This window comes from Pristis pectinata, chromosome 9 (genome assembly GCF_009764475.1).
Source record: "Pristis pectinata isolate sPriPec2 chromosome 9, sPriPec2.1.pri, whole genome shotgun sequence".
NCBI classification, from domain to species: Eukaryota; Metazoa; Chordata; class Chondrichthyes; order Rhinopristiformes; family Pristidae; genus Pristis; species Pristis pectinata.
In genome coordinates, this window is record NC_067413.1 from 45,714,481 (window position 1) to 45,739,051 (window position 24,571).

A 24,571-nucleotide genomic window follows, 5' to 3' on the forward strand; every position below is an offset into this window, starting at 1 on the left:
TGCCCAGGTTGGAGACTTCATCCAGTCGCCTCCGGAGGAAGATAAGTACCCGGCTTTCAAAGAACTTTTGATTCAGACCTTCGGCCTCTCCCGTCGTGAGCGCGCCGCGCGCCTGCTTCATCTGGACGGCCTGGGGGACAGATCCCCATCCGCCCTAATGAATGAGATGCTGGCATTGGCTGAGGGACACAAGCCATGCCTGATGTTCGAACAGGCCTTCCTCGAACAGCTCCCCGATGACGCCGACTTCAGCAACCCCCGTGAGGTGGCCGCCCGGGCAGATGTCCTGTGGAGGGCCAAGCGCGAGAGCGGTTCGTCCGTCAGTCAAATCACCAGGCCGCAAGCCCAACGCCCGCCTCGCCCGGCCCCAGCAATCGAGCAACCACACCCCAGGAACGCAAACGACGACACGGGTGACCAGCTGTGCTTCTACCATCAGAGGTGGGGTGAGGAGGCCCGTCGATGTCGCCCACCCTGCAAGTTTCAGGGAAACGCCAGGGCCAGCCGCCACTGATGGCTACGGCGGCTGGCCGCCGACAGAGCCTCCTATTCGTTCAGGACAAGAAATCTGGACGGCGTTTCCTCGTTGATACTGGAGTGGAGGTCAGTATTTTGCCCCCGACCGGCTGCGACACTTGTAACAGGCCACCCGGTCCTCTACTCAATGCCGCCAACGGTACAACGATACGGTCTTTCGGCACCCGTACACTTCAATTACGATTCGGCGGCAGCCGTTTTACCTGGACCTTTACTCTTGCCACCGTCGCCCGACCACTCCTAGGAGCCGATTTCCTTCGGGCCCACAACCTGTTAGTCGACCTGCGAGGGAAACGGTTAGTCCACTCTAGCACCTTCCAGACCTATCCCCTGGGAGAAATCAGCACACCAGCCCCGCGCCTGGACTCCATTTCCCTTTCTGGCGACGATTTCGCCAAGCTCCTAGCCGAATTCGCATCAATTTTGGCACCTTCGTTTACGAATTCTAGGCCCAAACACGGGGTACGACACCACATCCTTACTACAGGTCCACCCCTTCATGCCCGAGCATGACGATTACCTCCAGACAAGCTCCGCCTGGCAAAGGAAGAGTTCCGTCACATGGAGGAGCTGGGGATTGTTAGCAGGTCAGACAGCCCCTGGGCCTCCCCCCTGCACATGGTCCCCAAAGCCACCGGAGGGTGGAGGCCCTGCGGCGACTACCGCAGGCTGAATGACGCCACCACCCCGGACCGCTATCCCATCCCTCACATCCAGGACTTCGCAGCGAACTTACACGGGGCCCGCATCTTTTCCAAAGTGGACCTCATTCGGGGATACCACCAAATCCCGGTCCATCCAGATGACGTCCCCAAGACTGCAATTATCACCCCATTCGGCCTGTTCGAATTCCTTCGGATGCCGTTCGGCCTTAAGAACGCCACGCAGACCTTCCAGCGGCTGATGGACGCGGTAGGCCGAGACCTGGACTTCGTGTTCATTTACTTAGACGACATACTGATCGCCAGCTGTAACCGCCAGGAACACCTTTCCCACCTCCGCCAGCTGTATTCCCGCCTCCGCGATTTCGGCCTCACGATCAACCCGTCCAAGTGCCAATTTGGACTTGACTCTATCGATTTCCTCGGCCACAAAATCACCAGCGACGGGGGCAAACACCCTTACCCGCCAAGGTGGGACGCTATCCGCCATTTTGCCCACCCCGACACAGTCAAAGACCTCCAGGAATTCCTTGGGATGGTCAACTTTTACCATTGGTTCATCCCTGCAGCAGCCCGTATCATGCGCCCTCTGTTCTCGCTGCTGGCTGGTAAGGGCAAGGACATCACCTGGACTGACGAGGCTGTGGCTTTTTTCGTTAAGGCCAAAGACGCCCTGGCAGACGCCATGATGCTTGTACACCCTAGGACTGACGTCCCAACCGCCCTCACGGTAGACGCGTCCAACACCGTGGTGGGTGGGGTACTGGAACAGCTACTCGAAGGCTGCTGGCAACCCTTGGCATTTTTCAGTAAGCACCTTAGACCGCCCGAACTGAAGTACAGCGCTTTTGATCGGGAACTTCTAGCACTGTATCTGGCGGTCCGGCATTTCCGATACTTTCTAGAAGGCAGACCTTTCACTGCTTTCACCGATCATAAGCCTTTGTCCTTTGCCTTCTCCAAAGTCTCCGATCCCTGGTCAGCTCGGCAGCAGAGACATTTATCCTACATTTCTGAGTTCACAACTGACATCCAACATGTCTCCGGAAAGGATAATGTTGTTGCTGATGCACTTTCCAGACCGACCATCCACAACCTATCCTTGGGTGTCGACTACATGGCCCTAGCTGACGCACAGCAGGCCGACGACGAACTGCCCAGTTACAGAACCGCAGTCTCGGGCCTGCAGCTCCGAGATTTCTTGGTTGGTCCAGGTCAGCGGACCCTACTTTGCGACATTGCGACTGGTCAGCCCCGCCCTATAGTCCCTGCAGCCTGGCGGAGACGCGTTTTTGACTCGGTACATGGGTGACGACTCACTGTTTAGTCGGTCGAAACCGGCTTCGGCAGTCGGGTTGAGCGGCGTCGGAGCGACGAGGCCCAAGATGGCGGCGGGCCTCGTCTTTCCCGAGCGACGGGGAGAACCTGCGCGCGGGAAAGTCTTGATGACGTAGTACTTACGTCATTGCCGGTTGGATTGGGCGGGAACAGCTCCCTTAAAGGGCCCGCGCAAGGCGGGAAAATAACGAGTTCTTGTTCGACAATCCTCCGACTAGCGTCTTGTTTTATTTTGCGGTAGCAACTGCTACATCATCACTTTTGCAATTGCTATTCATGGTATTCTAAGTGGTTGGCATTTGTCTAATATTGCCATAATGACTCAAAAAATCTTTTTCATCAACAATGTACCACTTTGTGATGTTTACATATAAACAGATAAATATTGGTTCTTCCTCCTCTTCATGTCACAATAGCAGGATACCATCTTTTTTCAGATCTTGCTGAAAGCACATTGATTGGGTCTCAAGGCAGGAAGATGGATGAGTTGTTGTGGGGTCATGATAAAAGGAATGCTTCAAAGGAAAATCCACTCATAACATGGGTTATAGACAAAAGATATTGGATTGTTTGGTGAATGTAGTGTATTTGGGGTGCTCTATAAACAGTATTGAGGTGCTGGTTGGATCTTAACTATAAGCATCTCTAGAAGATACTAGGAGCTGCAGAACAAGGATGTGTACAGGCCGTCCCCAGGTAATGAATGGGTTCCATTTTTACAGACGTCAGTAAACTGATTTTGTCCATGTTGGAAAATATACAAAAATCACTCAATATGTAACCATACCTCCACTATATTGTAATGAATGGCATCAAAAGCACATAAGACTGATAAGAAACAACAATTAAAAAAAGTGGGGAGAGAGAAGAATCTGGTGCTACCATCCATAGGAAGGAATGTATGTACATATGTTGGCTTTTGCATTTAATAATATTATGGGAGCTCATTGGTATGTAGGGGTGTCCATAAGTCAGGTATTCATAACCCAAGGACGGCCTATATTTTCCTATCAACAACTTACATATGCACATGCCATACATATTATGATGTCATTACAAATATTTCACATGACTTAATTACATGTCCACGTACAAATTTTCCATGATTAGTCCCCCAGTTGTTCCAAAATAGTGATGGAGTTTCAGAACTACTTTAGTTTTTTTTAATGCATTGTGTACCTTTCAGTCCTGATATCAGAGGCCCAAAATCCCTCATCGGCTCAAGCTGGGAAACTTCCATCCCTGGCTAGCAGGATATACCTGCAATGCCAGGTTGATCCTTGTCTCTGCATACTGTGTGTTTGTAAAGGATCTTGCTCTGTCAGAAGGGTAGGCAGTAAGCTTTTCAGCTGAGGGAAGAGTCTTTCATGTCTCTTTCTCATCCTTCTTGGAATAATGACTGCATGTGTGACTAGAATTCCAGAGGGTTGGACTGATGTTCATGGCCTATAGTGCCATTTTGAGCATTTCAATTTAGTTTACAAAAAATATTGAAATAAAAAAGCTGGTTATATGCAATGATGAAGCTGCAAGGTTATATTAAAAAAAAACAACTGCTTCATTAATGTCCTTTAGAGAAAACAAAACCCTGGTCTATTTGAAAGCCCATACCATCATGGTTCACTTTTAACTGTCCTCTGAAAAAGCCTTGCAACATCCACTTGCATTAGGACATTTGTGGACCAAGTTAAAATTAAATTTCAATGAATGCTCTCATAATTATATTACTTCATAGAGCTGTTCCAGCTTCTTTGTGACTTACAGGCCATCCTCGGGTTACAGACGCCCAACTTATGGACATCCCCCACATACAAACGAGGTCCCTTAACGATATTAAATTCAGAAGTCTAACGTGTGTATCCACATTCATTCCTCTGAATGGCGGAACTAGTTTCCTCTTGCTCTCCACTTTAATTAATAGTTCTTTCTGATCAGCCTTATGTGCTTTTGTTGCCATTCATTACATTACTGTGGAGGTACTGTATACTTACCATATCAAGTGATTTTTCTGTACTTTCCAACTTATGGACAAATTCATCTTATTTTCGTCTATAAAAATGGAACCCATATGTCACCCAAGGACAGCCTGTATTCTTTTACCACAAGTCGATACATGATGTTCTATTGATAGTGAAGTGGTGGGGGAAGGAAATGGGGGGTGTAGGTGTGATTTTTGTGACACAAATGAGTTGGCTGGGTGACAAATGAATGGTAAAGCTGTGAGTGATGTGCTCTGGTCCGCAAGAGAGATGAGATCATTGCTCACTCTCAGATAGTGTTAATAGGATACATTAGGCAAACAATGATAAAGAAAAGATGGAAGTTTGTTTTCAAATGAGAATTAAATTATGTGGAATGCAGAGGGGTTTGATCACCTCTTCATAAAATGTTTCCTTTGTATTACCGTCTGATATCAACCGTGTTCCTATGTGCATGAAACAAAAGAAAAATATACCAGCAGCCCAGCATTATCACACATGATTCAATTTGCAATGTGACCTAGAAAGGTCTGGCACAGGTTAGCTTTTACATTTAGCAGAAGCTTCTACACAATCAATTGACTCTCAGTCTCAAGGCTTTTGACTCAGGCAATCAAAACTTGCAGGTTTTACCATTCATTCTAATCTTAATGTGAAGCAAGGAGAAAGGAAAGGGACCTAGATTTTTTTAAATGTAAAATAAGGGACAAACAACAGGTAGGCATATTTCCATAATAGAGGTGTCAAAAAACAAGGGACATAGTTTAGGGTAAGAAGGAAGAGGTTTAGAGGGGATCTGAGGAAGAAGTTTTTCACCCAGAGGGTGGTTGGAATCTGGAATGCAGAGGCTGAATGGGTGGTGGAGGCAGGTACTCTTACAACATGTAAGAAGTATCTGGATGAGCACACTGAAGCACTTGAAGGCGGCACCTATCATCAAAGATCTGCTCTATCTGGGTCACGCCCTCTTCTCCTCGCTGATGCCATGAGGGAGGAGGTACAGAAGCCTGAAGTCCTACAGCAACCAACCTGCACAACCCTAACCTTACCTCAGCAACAGGACACCACAGACCACCTCTTGCACTACCATGGACTCGTCTCTGATTGTGGTTTTTTTTTCACCAATGTCTTTTTTGCACAGCCTTTTTTTTCTTTACTGCCTTGTATAATTTATGTAAACTTATGTTCTGTATGTTGTCTGATCATAAGTGCCTGTGATGCTGCTGCAAGTTTTTCATTGTACCTGTACCTCACCGTACTTGTGCACATGACAATAAACCCGACTTCACTTGAATCACCAAAGCAGAGAAAGCTATGGTCCAGGTGCTGGTAAATGGGATTTGTGTAGATGGATAATCGATCATCAGCATTGACATGGTGAATCTGTGCTGTAAAACTCTATAACTCCATCAGTTTTTTAAAAAATTAACATCAAAGCTAAAAGTCTAAAAATGGGAGTGAATAAGAAAGAGGAGAGAATCAGGCTAGTTCCACATTCCTGCCATTCAGTTAGGAGTGTTGCTCTTTGGATTTTTAATCCTGAAGTCCCATAGTATGTCCCTAGATCATAGAAGTACAGAACTGGCACCAATATGGTTGGAAGGGGATTTAGTGATTTATTCTTATTATTAGTAAAATGGTATTCAAGTGCTCACGTCAGTGTTATATTACCATTATTATAAATAAGGGTGCAGCTGAAAGGGTAAAGGAAAGAAACAACATATTATTAATTTGTTATGAACTCAGGAGCTTTATAGCTAATGAAATGCAATATGCAATATAGTGGCCATCAGTGAAACCTGGCTACTATCTGTGGCTTAACGAGAAGATAAATATTCCAGGATAACTGTCCTTAGAGAAGGTAAGGAATTCGGAAGAGGTGGAGAAATACCAGCATTATAGTACGTCAAGAGAGGGTTATCAGTAGGATCGAGCAGGCTGTAGAAAATCTTGGTAAGACTGGGGAAGAGAAAACAATGCACGACTTTGATGAATGATGTAAGTAGATCCTCTGATTGAAGTAATTGAGGAGTGTGCAGAAAAATTGTGGTCATTGAGACTACTTGCCAAAACATAGTGAATATGATAGGAAATGTTAATCATAAAACAGACTAGAAAGAAGCAAAGCAGCTTGTGCATTCAAGACAGTATTTTTCTAGAATAAAGCCCTAGAAATTCAATCGCACAGTATTTAATCACTATATAATTGAAAATGAACCTACCTCAGAGAGAATCCTGACAACCAATTCTGTGCCATTTCATGTCACTCTGGAACTTTGACTGGGAACTTCCAGACATGAATTGTGCTTGCATGTCATGATTTCAGCTTCAGGCATGCAACAAAATGCACCATTCCCCATGCAATGTTCCTTTTGTAGCAGCACAGAAGGAATTAGACCTGCAACAACTGAATCTTCATTGAGGAGTAATGGACTGTGAGCCCAAAAGGGAAAGTCACATACTACCCTTTCATCCTTTAGCTTCTCTGCCAAGCTACTGATCATATTTACTGTTCCCTCGCCATGCCACTGAGCTCCCCATGACTATCTGATAAGATAAGATATCTTTATTGGTCACATGTACATTGAAACATACAGTGAAATGCATCTTTTTGCATAGAGTGTTCTGGGGACAGCCCGCAAGTGTCACCATGCTTCCAGCGCCAACATAGCATACCCACAACTTCCTAACCCATACATCTTTGGAATATGGGAGGAAACCGGAGCACCTGGAGGAAACCCACGCAGACATGGGGAGAACATACAAACTCCTTACAGATAGTGGCCAGAATCGAACCCGGGTCGCTGGCGCTGCAATAGCGTTACGCTAACCGCTACACTACCGTGCCATCTCCAAGCATCTCCTTTCACTCCCACTTAATCCCCAACCCCACCAAGGGCCCTGGACCTGACCACAGAAATCCCAACCCCCCAACCCCCCATGAGCTTAGCTGATTGTCAACTCTACCCAAATCTTCCCTTCTATCCCCTATCCAACTGCTCACCTGGTAGTTGGTCTGAGCCCGATTAGTCTTACAATCATCTGCCCTCCCACCTGACTAAGTCCCAGGAAGCATGGGCTTGTTTGCAAAAAAGTGCACCACCAGTTAGTATGGAAGGCTGCAGCATCAGCTCCATAACCAAAACAATTATTCCAACACTGCAGTGAAGTCCATATCACATACCCATTCAGGCACACTGGATTTTCAGGCACACAAGATTGAAAGTATCATGACTGGTTGCATCATGGTCTAGTACAGCAATTCAAATGCGCAGGAATATAAGAAGCTGCAGAGAGTAGTGGACTCAGCCCAATACATCATGGGCACATCCCTCCCCAACATCAGTAGTATCTGCAGGAGGTGCTGCCTCAAGAAGGCAACATCTATCATCAAAGATCCCCACCATCTGGGCCATGCCATCTTCTCGCAGCTACCATTGGGCAAGAAATACAGAAGCCTGAAGTCCCACACCACCAGGTTCAAGGACAGCTACTTCCCTTCAACTATTCATTTCTTGAACCAACCGGCATAACCCTAATCACTACAGTTTAGCAACACTATGACCACTTTAATCACTTTACATTAAAATGGATTTTGTATTTTGTTTTAATTATGTTCTTTCTTGTTAAAATTTGTATAATTTATGTTTTTCTTGTGAATGCTACTTATATGACACTATGTGCCTGTGATGCTGCTGCAGGTAAATTTTTCATGGCACCTGTGCATACATGTACTTGTGCGTAAGATAATAAACTCGACTTTGGCTTTGAATATGATTTGCACGTGTCGAAGCAATGAATAGGTAAGCCAGTGTTAAATTCAGTGATGAGTAATGTCTAAGTTAGCCATTAAAAAAAAAGAAAGCACCTGAGTAGTGGACACTCAATAACATGAATTTAATACTAGATCAAAGTGGGGGGAGGGTGAGTCACAAATGAAGTCTTTAGATGGGTAAGGCTTAATTTGAATGGAGGAGACAGAAGTTGACTGCGGACAAAGCTATTAATGAGTGAAACTAATGATGGACAGCAGGAGATGTTGAAAGAATTATTTGGTACAAGATGTGTACATTCCCCTAAAGGCTAAGAGCTCAACTTGAAAACAAAAGTCTTAGCCAATAAAAGGAGTGAGAGATTCAGCCAAAGGAAAAGTTGCAAAAATCGAAAGGATAGTGGAGAATGCATGGACTGTGAGAGATAAAAAGAACACCAAAGGGATACTGAGAAAGCAAGAGCTGAAAAGAGAGAATACAAGAAAAATAACTTCTGAGGGATAGTAAAGATAATAGTCAAATTTTTAAAAAGTATAATAGGAGAATGGGAATTGGCTCAGGAGAATTTGGAACCCTTCAGACAGAAAATATTGTTTATTTTTAAATATTATTGAAAATTCAGAAATGACAGATTTCCCAAGTAGTTACTTCTTTGGTCTTCCCTAAAAATGGAGAGGATAAATTAACATGATATTAAGAAAACTGAAAATTGATCAAAGTGTGGAGCTAACCAGATTTAGCATGGAGAAGACAACGAGACCGAAGATGAACCATCTCCAGGTCTTCTTAGCTTAGACCCTGTGGCATTAGAAGAAATAGTTAAAGATATTGCAGATACTTTAATCGTGCTGTTCTGAAAATTCAGGAACTGATCATTTGGATTGGAAATTTTATTCACTTAATTCACTTAGATTCACACAGCTCAGCACATCACAAAACCAGCCTCCCTTCCATAGACTCTGTCCACCCTTCTCGCTGCCTTGGTAAAACAGCTAACTTAATCAAAGACCCCACCCACCCCAGACATTCTCTCTTCTCCCCCGTCACATCGGGCAGAAGATACAAAAGCCTGAAAGCAGGTACCACCAGGCGCAAGGACAGCTTTTATCCTGCTGTTATAAGATTATTGAACGGTCCCCTTATATGATAAGATGGACTCTTGACCTCACAATCTACCTCATCATGGTCTTGCACCTTATTGTCTGCCTGCACTGCACTTTCTCTGTAATTGTAACTTTTTTTCTCCATTCTGTTATTGCTTTTCCCTTGAACTACCTCAATGTACTAATGTGATGAAATGATCTATATGGATGGCATGCAAAACAAAAATTTTCACTGTACCTCAGTACATATGACAATAATAAACCAATTTATTGTTGAAGAAGGCTTAGAGAAGGAAACCATGAAGTTTTATACATTTTGTTATGAAATTCATTGTGGAGAAGTTACTCGAATCTGTTATTGGGATAGATTGACAGAGCACTTGGACATATATGAATGGACTAGAACAAGCTAGCAGATTTTTAAAGCTCTGGTTGGATTTTTTGAAGAGTCGCCAACATGATAGAAAAGGGAATTTCAATGGATGTGTTGCTATACACTCCCAAAAATATACAACAAGTTTCCACAAACTAGTCTTAACAAAAGTGGAAGCTCACTGAATTGGTGATAGTCTGTTAGGAATCAGATATAGGTAAGGCTACAATAGGAATATCACTGTGTACTTCGGTTGGCAGGATCTGGCTGGTGTAATCCCTGGGAACCTCAGGGATCTGTACATGTTTTTGATCTTCATTTAGCAATGAATCCCAACTCTCTTATTCACCAGCTTTGATGTCTCGGTAAAGTTTCAGTAAAGTTCCTAGAATAACAAAAGCCAAAAATAAATTCTGAATGTTATTTTTGGATACTGGAATTATTCAGTACCTCTGCAATGTTACAATGTTTTTGGGTTTAAACTTCTAAGTATTTTTATTAGGAACAAATAAGTAACAAAAGCACATTTATTTTTGCACTGGTTTTTGAACTAACTCATTTGTAGTAGGTCACATTCTTAGTCTAAATCACTTCTGATAAAAAATGTCTGGACCGTGATTCTCCTCTTTTTCATTTTATTATTACTGCAAAAGATAAACTAATCTTTTACAAGCACAAAGTGAATTCTCTGAGCTGTTAACTATTCAGTTTTCCATATAATGCAGCAAGTCACACAATATGGTTGTTGAAAGTGGCTTGGCTCCTTTTCCCAAATAGACTGTAATTCTGTTAAAACCACCCTCAAAGCAATTGTATTGATTGCAAGAGAGAGATAAAATGTGAGTGCAAAATTATTTTACATGGTGACTATTGTTAAAGGGACAGCCAAGTCAACACCAGATAAGGGGGTGTAATGAGTCTGAATTGGTGAACCATTTTACATCCCACCCACTTGAAGAGGTGGGTCTTTTTCCAGCATATTGATGACTATGCTTCCTGCCCTTATTTGGAACTCAAAAGTTTCATCATCTTTGCTGCCAGTTTCCACCCTGCATTCATTGTCACTTGGCTCATTGCTGACTATTCCATTCCCCCCTCTACCTCTGTTTCCGAGAAAAGTTAATGACCTGTACCTGCATCTCCATCTCATTCCCTCCCACTCTGCTTCTCTCATGACTCAGTTCCATGGTCCCAGTTTCTCCAGCTCCATCGCACCTGTTCATACAGTGCTACCTTCCACACATTGCTTCTGATATGTCCTCCTTTGTCAGAGTCAGAGAGTTGTGCAGCATCCAGCAATTGGGCAGCCAAATGGAAACTGGTATTGCTTTGTTGTTTATCTACTGAAGGTGAGAGAGCTACTTGGTTGATGGCTGAATACATCGACCTTTTTTTTCAAGTACCTGAATCCTTGGTGATTTGGAGTTGCAATATATTAATCTAATATCTATGCCGTGTATGTAATGACTGAAACAAACTTGATGGAAAGTTCTGTGGGATAAGTTTAATTCAAAACGTACATGCAGGTACATTTCCCCCATCACTTGATTTCCATTCATTCACAAGTTTGGCCACACTCTGAGGGCAAGAATTTAGTCTGTTACCAATTCTCCTTGTAATGACCACTAAGTCATGTCAAAAACTGACCCACCAATCACGGCTTTTTGGTTTACTTGCACTTTCTTTGCCCGCCTGCCCTGCACTTTCTCTGCAACTGTAACACTATATTCTGCATTTTGTTTTTTTTTCTCCTTTTATACAACCTTGATATATTTCTGTATGGAATGACCTGTCAGGATGGCATGGAAACAAAGCCTTTCACTGTATCTCAATACATGTGACAAAAATAAACCAATGACCAATTACTTCTCAGCTTTGGGGGTCAGCCATCTCTCAGTGTCACCACACTGACATTTATATTCTTGGAATGTAGCATTAGGAAGCAAGAAAATACTGGAAACACTCAGCAGGTCTATGGAAAGAGAAACGAAATTCATGCATCAGACAAAGGGTCTTTGACTGAAACATTGGCTCTGTTTCTTTTTCCACAGTTGCTGCCTGATCTGCAAGGTGCTTCCAGCATTTTCTGTTTTTATTTCAGATTTCTGGCGTCTGCAGTCTCTTTTATTTCCATTCAGCATTAGGAAGAGCATAGAGTTATTGCTCTTGTCTCTTGCAATCTGAGGCCAAAAAGAAGCAAGCACATGGTGAAGGATTGGAGTGAAATAAACTTCACTCCAATCCTTCACCAGAGAAAGAACAAGGAAGATTTACAAGAACATTGCAGGGATGGGAGCTATTGGTATGGGAAGAGATTGACCAGGTTGGAGTTAAGTTTTTTTGGAATAAAAAAAGCCGACTTGAAATTTCATTGAAGTGTATAAAATTGAACTTTTAAAACAGAGTGAATGGGAGAACATATTTCCCTTGTCAGTGATCATGATAACTTGGTTGTTGACGGTTGACATGGACTCAGTGGACTAAAAGACCTTTTTCTGTACTGTATCACTATCACTCCATGACTCCATGAAATAGACAGGGCTCCTCTTCCTTTACCAGTTGTTTCATTTTAATAACACCCATCATTTTAGAGTACTGCTTCAAGTACCTCCACATTTATTGAATTTAGTTCAAGTAGCTGTGCTATTATGCTAGGATTTAACCTCATAACCACAGGGTTGCTCGTTCAATATGATAGAATGGATGTGGTAGTGCTGGAAAGAGTGCAGAAGAGGAGGGATTGAATAAGATGGGATTGTTCTCACTGGAGCACAGCAGGCTGAGGGGTGACTTTACAGAGGTTTATAAAATGATGAGGGGTATAGATAGGGGAGCTAGTCAAAGTCTTTTTTTGAAGAGTAGGGGAGTCTAAAACTGGAGAACATAGGTTTAAGGTGAGAGGGGGGGTACTTAAAGGAGATCTGAAGGGCAAGTTTTTCCACACAGAGGGTAGTAGATACAGTATATGGAACAAGCTGCCAGAAGAGGTGGTAGAGGCAGTTACAATCACACATTTAAAAAACATTTTGGACAGGCACATGGATAGGAAAGGAATAGAGGGATATGGGCCAAATCTAGGAAAATTGGATTAATGTAGTTGGGCATCTCGGTCGTTGCGGATGAGTCAGGCCGAAGGGGCTGTTTCTGCGTTGTATGATAGGGCAGGCATGGTAGTGTAGCAGTTAGTGTAACACTATTACAGCACCAGTGACCCAGGTTTGATTCCGGCCACCGTCTGTAAGGAGTTTGTACATTCTCCCCATGACTGCGTGGGTTTCCTCCGGGTGCTCCGGTTTCCTCCCACATACCAAAGACGTACGGGTTAGGAAGTTGTAGGCATGCTACGTTGGCGCTGGAAGCATAGCAACACTTGCAGGCTGTCCCCAGAACACTCTACACAAAAGATGCATTTCACTGTGTGTTTCGATGTACATGTGACTAATAAAGATATCCTATGTTATGATGCTGTTATAACCTTTAATTTATTGCATCCTTTAGCTTGAGGAAGTATTTTGCATTGGGATACATAGAGCTCAATACCATGTGGTAAAAGAGTAGGCCTCAATTGGTATTGAATTTGTTACTTGTCAGAATGGTTTCTGTGGGTGTGATGAATTGGCAAAGATTTTCATATCTGTAATGTTCAGAAGATAGTGTAACTATGTCCCCAAGACAGATGATGAGGATAAGAATTGTTTGTGAATATCAGATATAACAAGCTCATGGATTTTCACACCTTCAGATGAAAACTGTCAGCTCTGGCCCCTCAGCTCCCTCCTCCTTGTCTCCTCATTATTCCTAATTGCCCCGGTGTGCCAGCCATCTCTGCTTGACCACGTAAAACTCTGCAACTTCCCCCCCATACCTTCCCCACACTGACAATATCACCTCATGTACTCCATCAAATCCACTTCCTGCAACCTTAGCAAGAAACCAGAGGGGCCCAAAAAAGATTCCAGCAAGAATACCTGAGGTATTTGTGCGGGAATGGGAAGGGAAGCCATTATAGGTGATTTTGTGACTGTAACTAGATGGATAGGAATAGAACCAGGTGAATGTGGGACACCCCAGCAGAATGATGGTGGAAAGACTTTGGAAGAGGATGGTGTGGCCAATCACGTTTCATACTGCAGGGAGGTTGAGAAGGATGAGGAGTGTTTACCTTTGCAGCAATTATGCTGGATGTCAGTGATGACTTTGGTTGCTGTATTGGCCCAATGGTAGAAACAGAACCCTAATTGCAGGGATTAAAACAGGGAATTCCAGGAAGGCTGAGTAGGACTGTGTGATTAAAGATTTTGGAGAGGAAGGTTAGAGACGGGTGGCTGTTTGTCAGGACTGAGCGATTATGAGCTACAGAGGGCAAGGATGTTGACAGGGCTGGAAAGTGTTAGTTGAAAGGAGGGACTGGCCAGGCAGGGATCTTTTATCCTGAGACACAATAAACTGAGTGGCAATTTAATTGAAGTCTATAATTATGGACGGCCAAGAAAGGATAAACAGGAAGAGCTTATTTCTATAAACATAGAACTCAGTGTCGAAGTGACATGGATTTAAACAAATTGGTAAAAGGATTATAGGGGAGCTCAGGAAGTTTGAGAAAAACTGGTGAGGATCTGGAACTCATTGCCTGGGAGGATGGTGGAGGCAGAAATTTTAGGCAGATTTAGAATGTACCTGAGTGAGCACTTGAAAAGCTGTAACCAACAAGGCTATGTAACGAGTTCTGGGAAGTGGGAATAGCCACTTTTTTGGGTTGTATGGACGTAATTGGTGAAATATCCTCCTTCTGTGATGTAGATTTCTATGAATACTGATTTGAAAGAGCTATCAACATCAGCTGACATGCAGCCAGGAAGGAAAGTTGGGTGGTGACCTGTCATTTGGAAATTAGGTTGAAAAGCAGAAGGTGGATTTTGGAGACAAGGTGACATGAGGGGACCAAAATATGGTTAGGGTTGGGGAGAAAGAGTGAAATCTTATGTCTCTTGGATTCAGTAGCCTGAGATTTGCATTCCTGGTGAAATGTAAATTTTGTTAGGTGACAACTTGGTTTCAGAATCACTCTTTATCCATTAGCACATGCAATACTAGGCCATTGTGGGTGTGATTGGTATTGCATGGTTAAAGACAGGTGGGGTAAGTTGTGTAGTTTCTCACAGCTTCTACTGTTCCCATCATCCTCAAACATGCTGTCATCACTTCTTGAAAAGATAAACCTTGAATCACTGGCTGTTTGAGGAATTTGGCCTAGAGCAAGGACATTCCTGCTGATTGGAGAGTTCAGTCCTTGTGTCAAAAAGGTCCACGAGTTCTTGGAATCATACAACACATAAACAGTCGATTCAATCCACTGAGTTCACCTCGACTCACAGGCACCCCTTTACACTGATCCCATTTTATTCTCCCCAGATTCCCATCAACTCCCTACAGATTCTACCACTCACCTACACACTAGGTGCAATTTACAGTGACAAATTAACCAACCAACAGCATGACTTTGGGATATGGGAGGAAACCAGAGCACCAGGAGAAAACCCATGTGATCACAGGGAGAGTGTGCAAACTCCACATCGACAGCAGCAGAGGGCAGGATTGAACCTGTGTCACTGGAGCTGTGAGGCAACGTCCAATTGCAGCTCAGTTGTTCAACAATCTTGTCAATTATTGTTAGAAGTGAGCATGGAGGAAGGTGAAGTGGATAGTTTGCAGGAGAGAAAATAAGCCAGGTTTTCTTGGTATTCTAGAAATGATTTCTGGAATTGTAATCCGTTTGAACTGATGTGAACAATACCCGTGGGTGCTTACCATGCCAGATCTGGCAGTGAATAACTAAGACAGATCAAGTGTGTCTGCTGGACATGAATAGGCAGAGTTGTGCCAGGACAGATCAGGCTGAGAGGAAGTACTGGTTTTAATGACACTTAAGATGGAGATGGTGAGGGTGTGGGTGAGCCACTGGGCAGCTGCAGAAATGAGGGCCAAAAGCTAGCAGATGAAATCTAGTCAGCTGTAAGTGAACAGGATGTTTTTCTTCAGAGCAAAGTACAGATGGAAGTAGTGTTGGAGTGGGAAGAGGGATGTGGGTGGAGAGTGATTCAAGGTTTATATTTTTGAGGGGAGAATTGATGACAGCAGATACGTGGGAGATGAAAAAATAGCATGAACAAGACTTAGCCCACTTGCCTTCAATGGTATAACATCAGCAACATCCACAATTGCCTCTCACCAAGTACTCAAGTGCAATTTTATCAAAAGTGACTTTGCAACTAACGTCGCCTTAACAGTATTAACATTTCACTTGGAATGTACAAATCTCAAGCCACTGAACCCAAGGGCAATGATTTTATAGGTTATTTATTGCTTACTGAATGAATTGATCCAACACATCATAATAAATGTGCCATAAAAATAAATTCCTGTGCAAAACTTTGAAGCTTACAAGCTGATCCATTTATATAACAGGCTATACAGTGGGGAGATTTCCTAGATTGGACTAATTTATAGGTTGCAGGTGGAATCCCAGCAAGAACTCCTGCCTCTGCTAATGTAGTGAAAATAGATGCATGCATTTCATAGAAGGAGAGGGGTCTTTTTTAGCGCAATTTACAATTTAAAGGGCTTTCTCTGCTCTATAACAATGCTGGACTGGTTTGCATTACTGACACTTGTCATGTATGAAGGCACTTTGCCATTTTCACCAGTCTCATTGTCCATTGACAGAAATTCTGGCCATCAATAGTAATAGCTTCAGTTCCATATCCCACCCTATTACCACCTGAAATATCGATGAGCCCAATCTGTCTTAAATTTGCACCTGACTGACACAACTATTATCTTCATAGAGAAAAAAAGAGTGAAGCAAAGAAGGAAATAAATAAAAAATGGAACTGATATTGGGTTGTGGTACAAAATGAGCAATTGTAAATAGTGGTCTACTTTATACCCTGCTCAATTGCCTTTTTCACTGAAGGCATTTATAATTTAAACCAGATCATTAAGGTTGACAATCTAGAAATTCTATCATATAACATGTTATTTGTATGTGGCATGTGATAGAATTTTATCAAAAACCTGCTCGCTAAACATAATCAGGTATGAAGTGTAACTGCAGTATACTTCCAGGTTTTTGTTCCAGTCTTCTGTGTCTTTGTTGCACAGAAGCCACATTGGCTGCATCGAAGGGCAAGCATCACTCATAAAAAATGTTATGTGTGTAATTGTTCCAAGTAGACAAGTTTTGCTAATTATACACTGAAACAGACATAACTGGAGAGTTGAGGCCTGCAAGATCAAGGCATTCATCTTCTTCAAGATGGGTTCTTCTGAGTGAATTCTTCCAGCAACTTCCTCTCCCAATGGCTGACATTGTCCTTGAGTTGTCATCCCCATCCACCCTCTCCCCATCACCACACACCCTCCCGTCTGATGGTCTGCCCCATCAGTTATGTCCCCGATGCTCTTACCCCCCATTTTCTTCCTCATTAATTGCCTCCCTCTTGAACCCTTCTCCATCAGTTCCCCAACAAACTTCCCCATTCTTCTCTCCCTGCCAGAAGCCATTTCCTGATTCTATTCTTCATAACTGTCCACCCATCCCTCCATGATTTTCTCTTTCCCTATGAGTCTCCTCATCCCATCACTGTTCCTTCTCATTTCCCCTGCCCTCAATCTGACAGCAGATTGATTTCCTCCATCGGCTCCATTCATCAAGTCCCATTAGGTAAGATGCCTTTGATCTTGCCCACAGTAGGCTACATCTCCCAGGGAAGCATCACAAAAAACTGGAGCAAGCACCCTGCACATCACTGAACAACCACTAGTCCAACATCTTCTACAGCAAAGAATGTCTGAGTTCAAAAGGTGAAAGTGTGACATTTCTAATTGACCCAAGAATGTGCATGTTCGCAGCAAATAATTTTAATGTCACACTGAGCACATCCAATTTGAGTAATAATCAATCTAAATGTATTAAAAACCGTGATGTTTAACTTGACCATCTTTTAATGGAGATGTTTCTCATTTTAACTATTTGAAACATTGGTCAAATGTCTGCTTTAGTAGTCTCAGGCTCAGGTTAATAGGAACACAGTGCTGATAGAGGTGAATGTACACAGGCGTCAGAGCCCGTCAATCAACTGATCTGTATATTAAGTTATAAATACCACAAGTTGCAGATGTGTTTCACTGCTAATACTCCTATTTAATATTAAGCTGAGTGTTGTGGTGAGCAGAAGAATATAATGGTCTTACGTTTTACTATGTGCTTTTTCACAGAGCTGGAGGCAGAAGAATGGTGTAAGCTTCTCTCTGTTGAGTGCTTAGGATCCAGACTCAATGACATCAGCTTTGGGGAGCCTGATCTTTTGGCAGCTGGTGTTCAAAGGGAACAAAATGGTAGGTTGATATGTTACGGAACCTTCTGTACTGAATCAGTAAGGATAATGAGTGTTTTACATTTTGATCTATTTGCTAAAATTACTACATAAATACATCCTGCTGAAGCTTACCACGGTCTCATTATCCCAGTTTCAGTCTTGAGAGGGAGGACAGCTAGTAGGTTTAGTTTTAGTGTTCAAGTTAATTAATTTGGGATCGTGAAAGAAAGTTTGAGCTTTACCAGTGCATTGCAGTGACTTGCCCAGGTCATTCCAACAGCATCTTTAAAACTTACGTCTTATACCCATCAAGACGAACAGGGGCAGCAGGCAAATGGAAACACCACCATCTGCAGGTTCCCCACTAAGTTGTGCATCATCCTGATTTGGAAATATATCATTTTCTCATTACCTCTGGGTCCAAGCTCCCCACCCAACAGCTCTGTGGGAGTACCTTCACCAGGAGGACTGTAATAGTTCAAGAAAGTTGTTCACTACTATCTTGTCAAGGGTAATCAGAGATGAGCAACAAATGGTAGCAACACTCAGATCCCAAAAGTGAACAAACAAAAAGCCCCTGTCATCCATCTCACTGACACATTTGCAGGAATCCAAACTCTATCTTTCCCCCATCTCTCCCAACCACAATGTTTATGCCACGATTCATTCCCTTGGATCCCTAGAGGCATATCCAGCTTCCTTGCTTCTGTCTGCTGTCTCATGTCATTCTCGCCAGATTTGAGTGGGTGACAGGTTTGAAATAGAGAAATAAAGCCTGGTCATTAAAACTGATTGAATGTTCCATTCCTCATAAGTTTCCATTAAATGCCCACTTTAGGCCCTTTGCAAACTAAACCCACTGCCAGGAACCCCACTGTTTGCTTTCATCTGTTTGAGCAGATGGATCGGCGAATCTTCTCCTGTCTTTGACCATGTAAAACTGGACCATTAAGGGAAGGTGAGCTAGGATACACATTTTGGCACCACAGCATGTGTGTGTTGCAAATGCTATGCTCTGAATTGATAGGATGAATCTTTGTAGTCATCATCCTGTAGTAGGGTTTCTTGGTGTTAAGGAACAGCTGTCAAAAAAAAGTTATTAATGGAGTGAAAACCAAACTAGGTCACTATTAGAACAAATAGTGTCACTTATCTTCGACTAAGAATTGACTAATGGTCATCCTTACTCTATTTGAGTGGTATAAACGAATGGGGAATTGGAAATATATTATTGGCCACAACATCTTTACCCTCATAGTGGTAATGCCTAGCTTTGCTACTGATACTCAGCTATGTTATACATTCAATGCAGAATTGTAACTCTTTTTCAATTGGCAAATCCAAGGCAACATGGAAACTATGTGATTGTTGTATTTTATAGTAAAGTAGGAGGTCATTTTGTCCATTATACCCATTCTTGTTGTTTAAAATAGATATTGACTCAGTACCTTTCTTGTGGTTTGTCGAAGTCACACCGACCCTCCCATTCAATAGATGTGTAACATCAGTCATCATATCCCCTCCCAGTATTCTATTCCACTGACTTTAATGTACAGCACAATAACACAATGGGGTAGGAATTTTGGTTGCAGTCTTTGATTGCAGCCCTTTGTATCTCATTCCATTGTGTATCAGGCCATCACCATGTCTCAGTGACTTTCTGCGTAAAACAAACTTTCTTCCAGCCTTTTACTTTGTTTTTTGTGGTGATGAGCTTGAATTTATGCCAAACTGTTGGTGTGATAGTATCCATTTCTGGGAGTCTTCCAGTGTTGGAGTTTGGAGCCCATATCCCTCTAAGTCAGAAGTCAGCTGAGGCAAACTGGCACCCTTAGGAATGGGAATTTGAATCGAGTGTACAAAAAAAAGAAAGCATGTTGATTTAGTGGGATCAACATACCCATCTTGTGGAATGGAATGGAAATGTATTCAACCTCTGTCTCCCATATCTCACACCACACATGGAGCGAAATGGTATCACACAGTTGTACAGTATTATCTTCAATGGACATGAATAATAGGCAGGGTATTTCACAAAGTTTCAAACAAAAACTGCTGGAAACACTCAGCAGGTCAGGCAGCATCTGTGGAAAGAGGAACAGTCAACATTCCGGGTCAGAACAACAAAGGGTCACAGATTCGTAGCATTGACTGTTTCTGCTTCCATAGATGCTGCCTGACCTGCTGAGTTTTTTTCAGCATTTTCTCTTCTGATTTCATATTTCCAGCATCTGCAGATCTTTTGATTTATGTTTCACAAGGTCAACTGTTCACTATTTTATACTGAAGCTGAAGACAAACTTTTACCCCATTGTATTAACATTAAAATCAATGCAGTAGAAAATTGGGAGGAGATACGGATGGCTGATAATATATATTTATTGAGTGAATGTGACCTGGACAAGCATCAAGTAGTAAATAAAGACTGCTCTCAAAGTCAAAGTCAGGGTCACCCTTAATCTCAGAAACCTTGCCTTAGGATCTTTGCAAACTCTCTTTACTGAGATATGACTCTTTGCTGCTCGTTGCTGCCTGGCAGAAGTCAAGTAAAGTTCAGCCATCATATTGGAAAAGCTTCCACTTTTGACAAATGTCACGTAAGGGGCACAGCTGCATTGCCGTGGTCCCAAAGTGCAGGGGTTTGGCATCACCCTGGCAACCTCCTGCCATGAGCACTCTTTGCACAAGGAAGCTGCATCATGTGTACTTCCTTCATTTGCTTGTACAGGTTCCTCTGAGCCCCTGAGAATACTCTGCCATCTCCCTCCCATCACTGTAGCACAAACTCAACCCTCCCCTGAAGTTGAAAGAATGTTGGTGTGCCACTTCAAGGGCAATTTCCTGAGGTCAGAGCTGTAAAAAGAGGTGCTACTGACACAGAAAATGCAAACCTTGAGGCCCACATCCTGAAACATGTTATATGGGGGACCCCACCAGTGCTGCTTTGCAACAGGGCTAACGAGTTTGGCAATCATTTTACAGCTTTTTGAAACGGCATTAGGTAAATTGCTAATGCCATTTTAACAATGGGAAAATGGTGCAGAAAAATTTCTAGGCCCTGTATGTTGGAAATTAAATGAAGAGTTGTTTTCTTGTCATGATTTTATTGAAATGCTGTTCCTGGGAGCCATCATTACATTAAGCAAACCTTGATCACATTAAAGTTGGTAACATAGCTGTGCTCAGGCATTCCAACTGCATCATGGGCTGTGCACTCCTCCCATCCCTTTAAAAGCTTTAATGGGCACTGTGCCCATCATGTCTGTGTGCTCCCAGCCCCTGCGAGCTGGCAATTTACAAGACATGTTATATGTTTTCTGGCCAAATAATTCAGGGACTGAACTTCAGTTGCCCAGATTATTTGATCCTCTATGGAGACACAAGAGGCTGCAGCTGCTGGAATCTGGAGCAACAAAGAAGATGCTGGAATAATTTACGCTAATTTAGAGGGATCTGTGAAGGGAAATGGATAACCGAATGAAGGGTCTCGACCCGAAATGTCAACTGACCATTTCTTTCCACAGATGGCTGCCTGACCTGCTAAGTTCCTCCAGCATCTTGTTTGTTGCTGTTCTTCTGCTGCCTTTGACGAGTAAAATTCCTTTTCCTCTAAAACTGTCCTCTCCTCTCTGTTTCTGCAGAAGAGCCTTAAAACCATTATCTTGGAATGTTGCAGCCCTGTTTTCATGACTTGCTTCTGCCATTGAATCTACACCCCAGAGGTGGGCCATTCATTCTAACTATCCTGTGCTACCATTGCACAAGCTTTCTCCCACTCCATATCATCTAATCCTGTCAACACATTGCCCATTTCCTCTCTTTCTTGTGGGCTTATTGTTTTGTTTTATATTCAACTTTGAGAAGCCAGGCCTTGCTTTAAGAGTTGCAGGTGCCAGATAACCAGAGCCTTGACCCCTCCCAGCTCCCACCATGTTGTACAATGTATAAAGACAGTGGCAAATATGTGTGTAAGAGGTGCCCTTCTAATACAGTATGAGATCAATGCAACTGAATGCAGTCTATGCATAATACCTAATGGGACTGCAGATACAGCAGAACATGAAATAATATGAAGTTATCCACTTTGATAGGAAAAACAAAAGAGTGGTAATTAAATGGTGATAAGTTGGAAAATACTGATGTATAAAGGGACCTGGATGTCCTTGTACACAACATGCAGTTGCAGCAAGCAATTAAAGAGGCAAATGATATGTTGGCTTCACTGCAAGAGATTTCGAGCACAGGAACAAGGATATCTTGCTATAATTATACAAGGCCTTAGTGAAACCACTCCTGGAAAGTGTGTGCAATTTTGGTCTCCTTATCTAAAAAAGATCTATTATCACAGAGGGAGCGCAATGAAGATTTGCCAGACTGATTCCTGGAATGGCAGGATTGTCACACGAGGAAAGAATGGGTCTACTAGGCCCATATTCACCAGAGCTTGAATACGAAAGGAGATCGATTTGAAATATACAAGATCCTGACATTGCTATACAGGCTGGATGCAGGGAGGATGTTTCCTCTGATGTGCAGGTCTAGAATCAGGAGCAACAGTCTCAGGATATGGGACATCCAGGACTGTAACTAGGAGAAATTTCTTCACAGAGAGGATGGTAAACCTGAGGAATTCTCTATCAGGGATGATTGTGGAGATCAAGTCAGTGAATATCTTTACCAAAAAGTTAGATGGATTTCTAGACGCAAATGTTGTGGGGAGAGAGTGGGATCATTAAGATGGAGGATCAGCTGTGGTCATATTGAATGTAGGAGAAGACCCAAAGGGCCAGATGCTCTACTCCTGCCCTATTTGTTTATGTTTCTAACAATAAAATTTGTGCCTATTCAAGGAAGCTTCAATCAGTTGTTGGTGTTGTTTAAAAGAGTTTACACCGCAGTATCCTGGAGAGGTCATTAAAATTTCCAAATGTTAAACAATATAGTAATGTAAAGGAATATTCATTGAGCGATGAATAAAATAGTCATGAAGTGGGATATAAATCAGCATTTTTTTGTCTACTAGTGCCATTTATTAAGATGTTGGAGGATATAATGGGAGTGGTTTGCTTAATAATCAATGCACATGCTGTGTTAGAATCAACAATGCACGCCAGAAACTGCAGAGAGTGGTAAACCCAGCACAGTCCATCACAGACTCGCCACTTCCTTCTATCCAGTCCACCTTCACGGTTCAAGGCTGGTAGAATCATCAAGGATGCCTGCCACCCTTTGTTCTCTTCTACCTTCTGGGAGAATTTTTAAAAAAATTTTATTTACAGTGTGGTAACAGGCCCTTCCGGCCCAACGAGTCTGCGCCGCCCATTTTAAACCCAAATTAACCTACCCGTACATCTTTGGAATCTGGGAGGAAACTGGAACCCACGCAGACCTGGGAGAACGTACAAACTCCTTACAGACAGCGATGGGAATCGAACCCCGATCGCTGGCACTTTAATAGCATTGTGCTAACCGCTACGCTACCGTGCCGCCCAAAGAAGGTACAGGAGCTTGAAAGCCCAGACATCAAGACTTAAGAACAACTTCTTCCCCATTGCTATCGGACTTCAGAACCAATCATCTCTTTCATACCCCTTCCTGGTGGTGCTGCCACTTTCTCGTACTGTTAATCCTACCTCTCTCAATTATTCTGTTATGGTCACTTCAGCATTTCCTTTTGCACTATTTCAGACTCCACTACAATCTTTGCACCATTCTTCTGTTTTGCACTCATCATTCTATTTATCGTTGTTTTTGTATTTATTATTACCATGTGTACTGTTTACTCTGTGAGCTTCATGCAAATAAGGAATTTCATTGCACCCTGGTGTACTTGACAATAAACTAATTCAATCTAATCTAAGAATGCAAATACGATATTATGGGTGTTCTGACGAAAACTTAAGTGAATGCAGGGTTTTCAGAGCTGTAATGACTCCAATTTTGTAGTTAGTGGTGAGTCAACTGGCCTCTTTCTTTCAGTGCATCTCCCAGCAATATTGGAGAGAACACAACTTGCGTCTCCTCAGACCTGATGTAAAGGCAAGTTATCCTCATTAGAGGTAGGCAATTAGTGCAGGTTCAGACTGGTTCACTGATCTTTAAGCTAATGTCGATGTCGGAGGTATCAACAGAACAGCCTGCAGAGCCACACTGAATCCCTGATTGCAGTTTTGGAATTGGGGCCTCAATTACACACAGTGAAATCTCAAAATTACTGTTGGTTTATGGAGTAACAGTGATGAACACCTGTGGATTTGTCATCCTTACTGCTGTAAAGACCTGGGCATTATGATGTATTTTACTTGTAATTTTTTAAACTCCGAGGGTACAACAATACAAAAAAACTTAAGGTTACGTATTGTATTTTACATCACTTTTGGAAACACTTTACAGAAAAGCAAAATAATTGTACATGCTGGAAATCTGAA

The 24,571-nt window shown here is 42.7% G+C and overlaps 1 protein-coding gene across 1 annotated transcript in view; it reads left to right on the top strand.

The window, feature by feature from the left end:
* dok6 (docking protein 6) overlaps window positions 1-24,571 on the top strand; it is a 369,202-nt gene that overhangs the window by 260,224 nt on the left and 84,407 nt on the right. Inside the window, exon 4 of the mRNA XM_052024026.1 lies at window positions 18,043-18,162. Coding sequence (XP_051879986.1) covers window positions 18,043-18,162 — 120 coding nt within the window. The remainder of the gene's footprint in view (window positions 1-18,042; window positions 18,163-24,571) is intronic.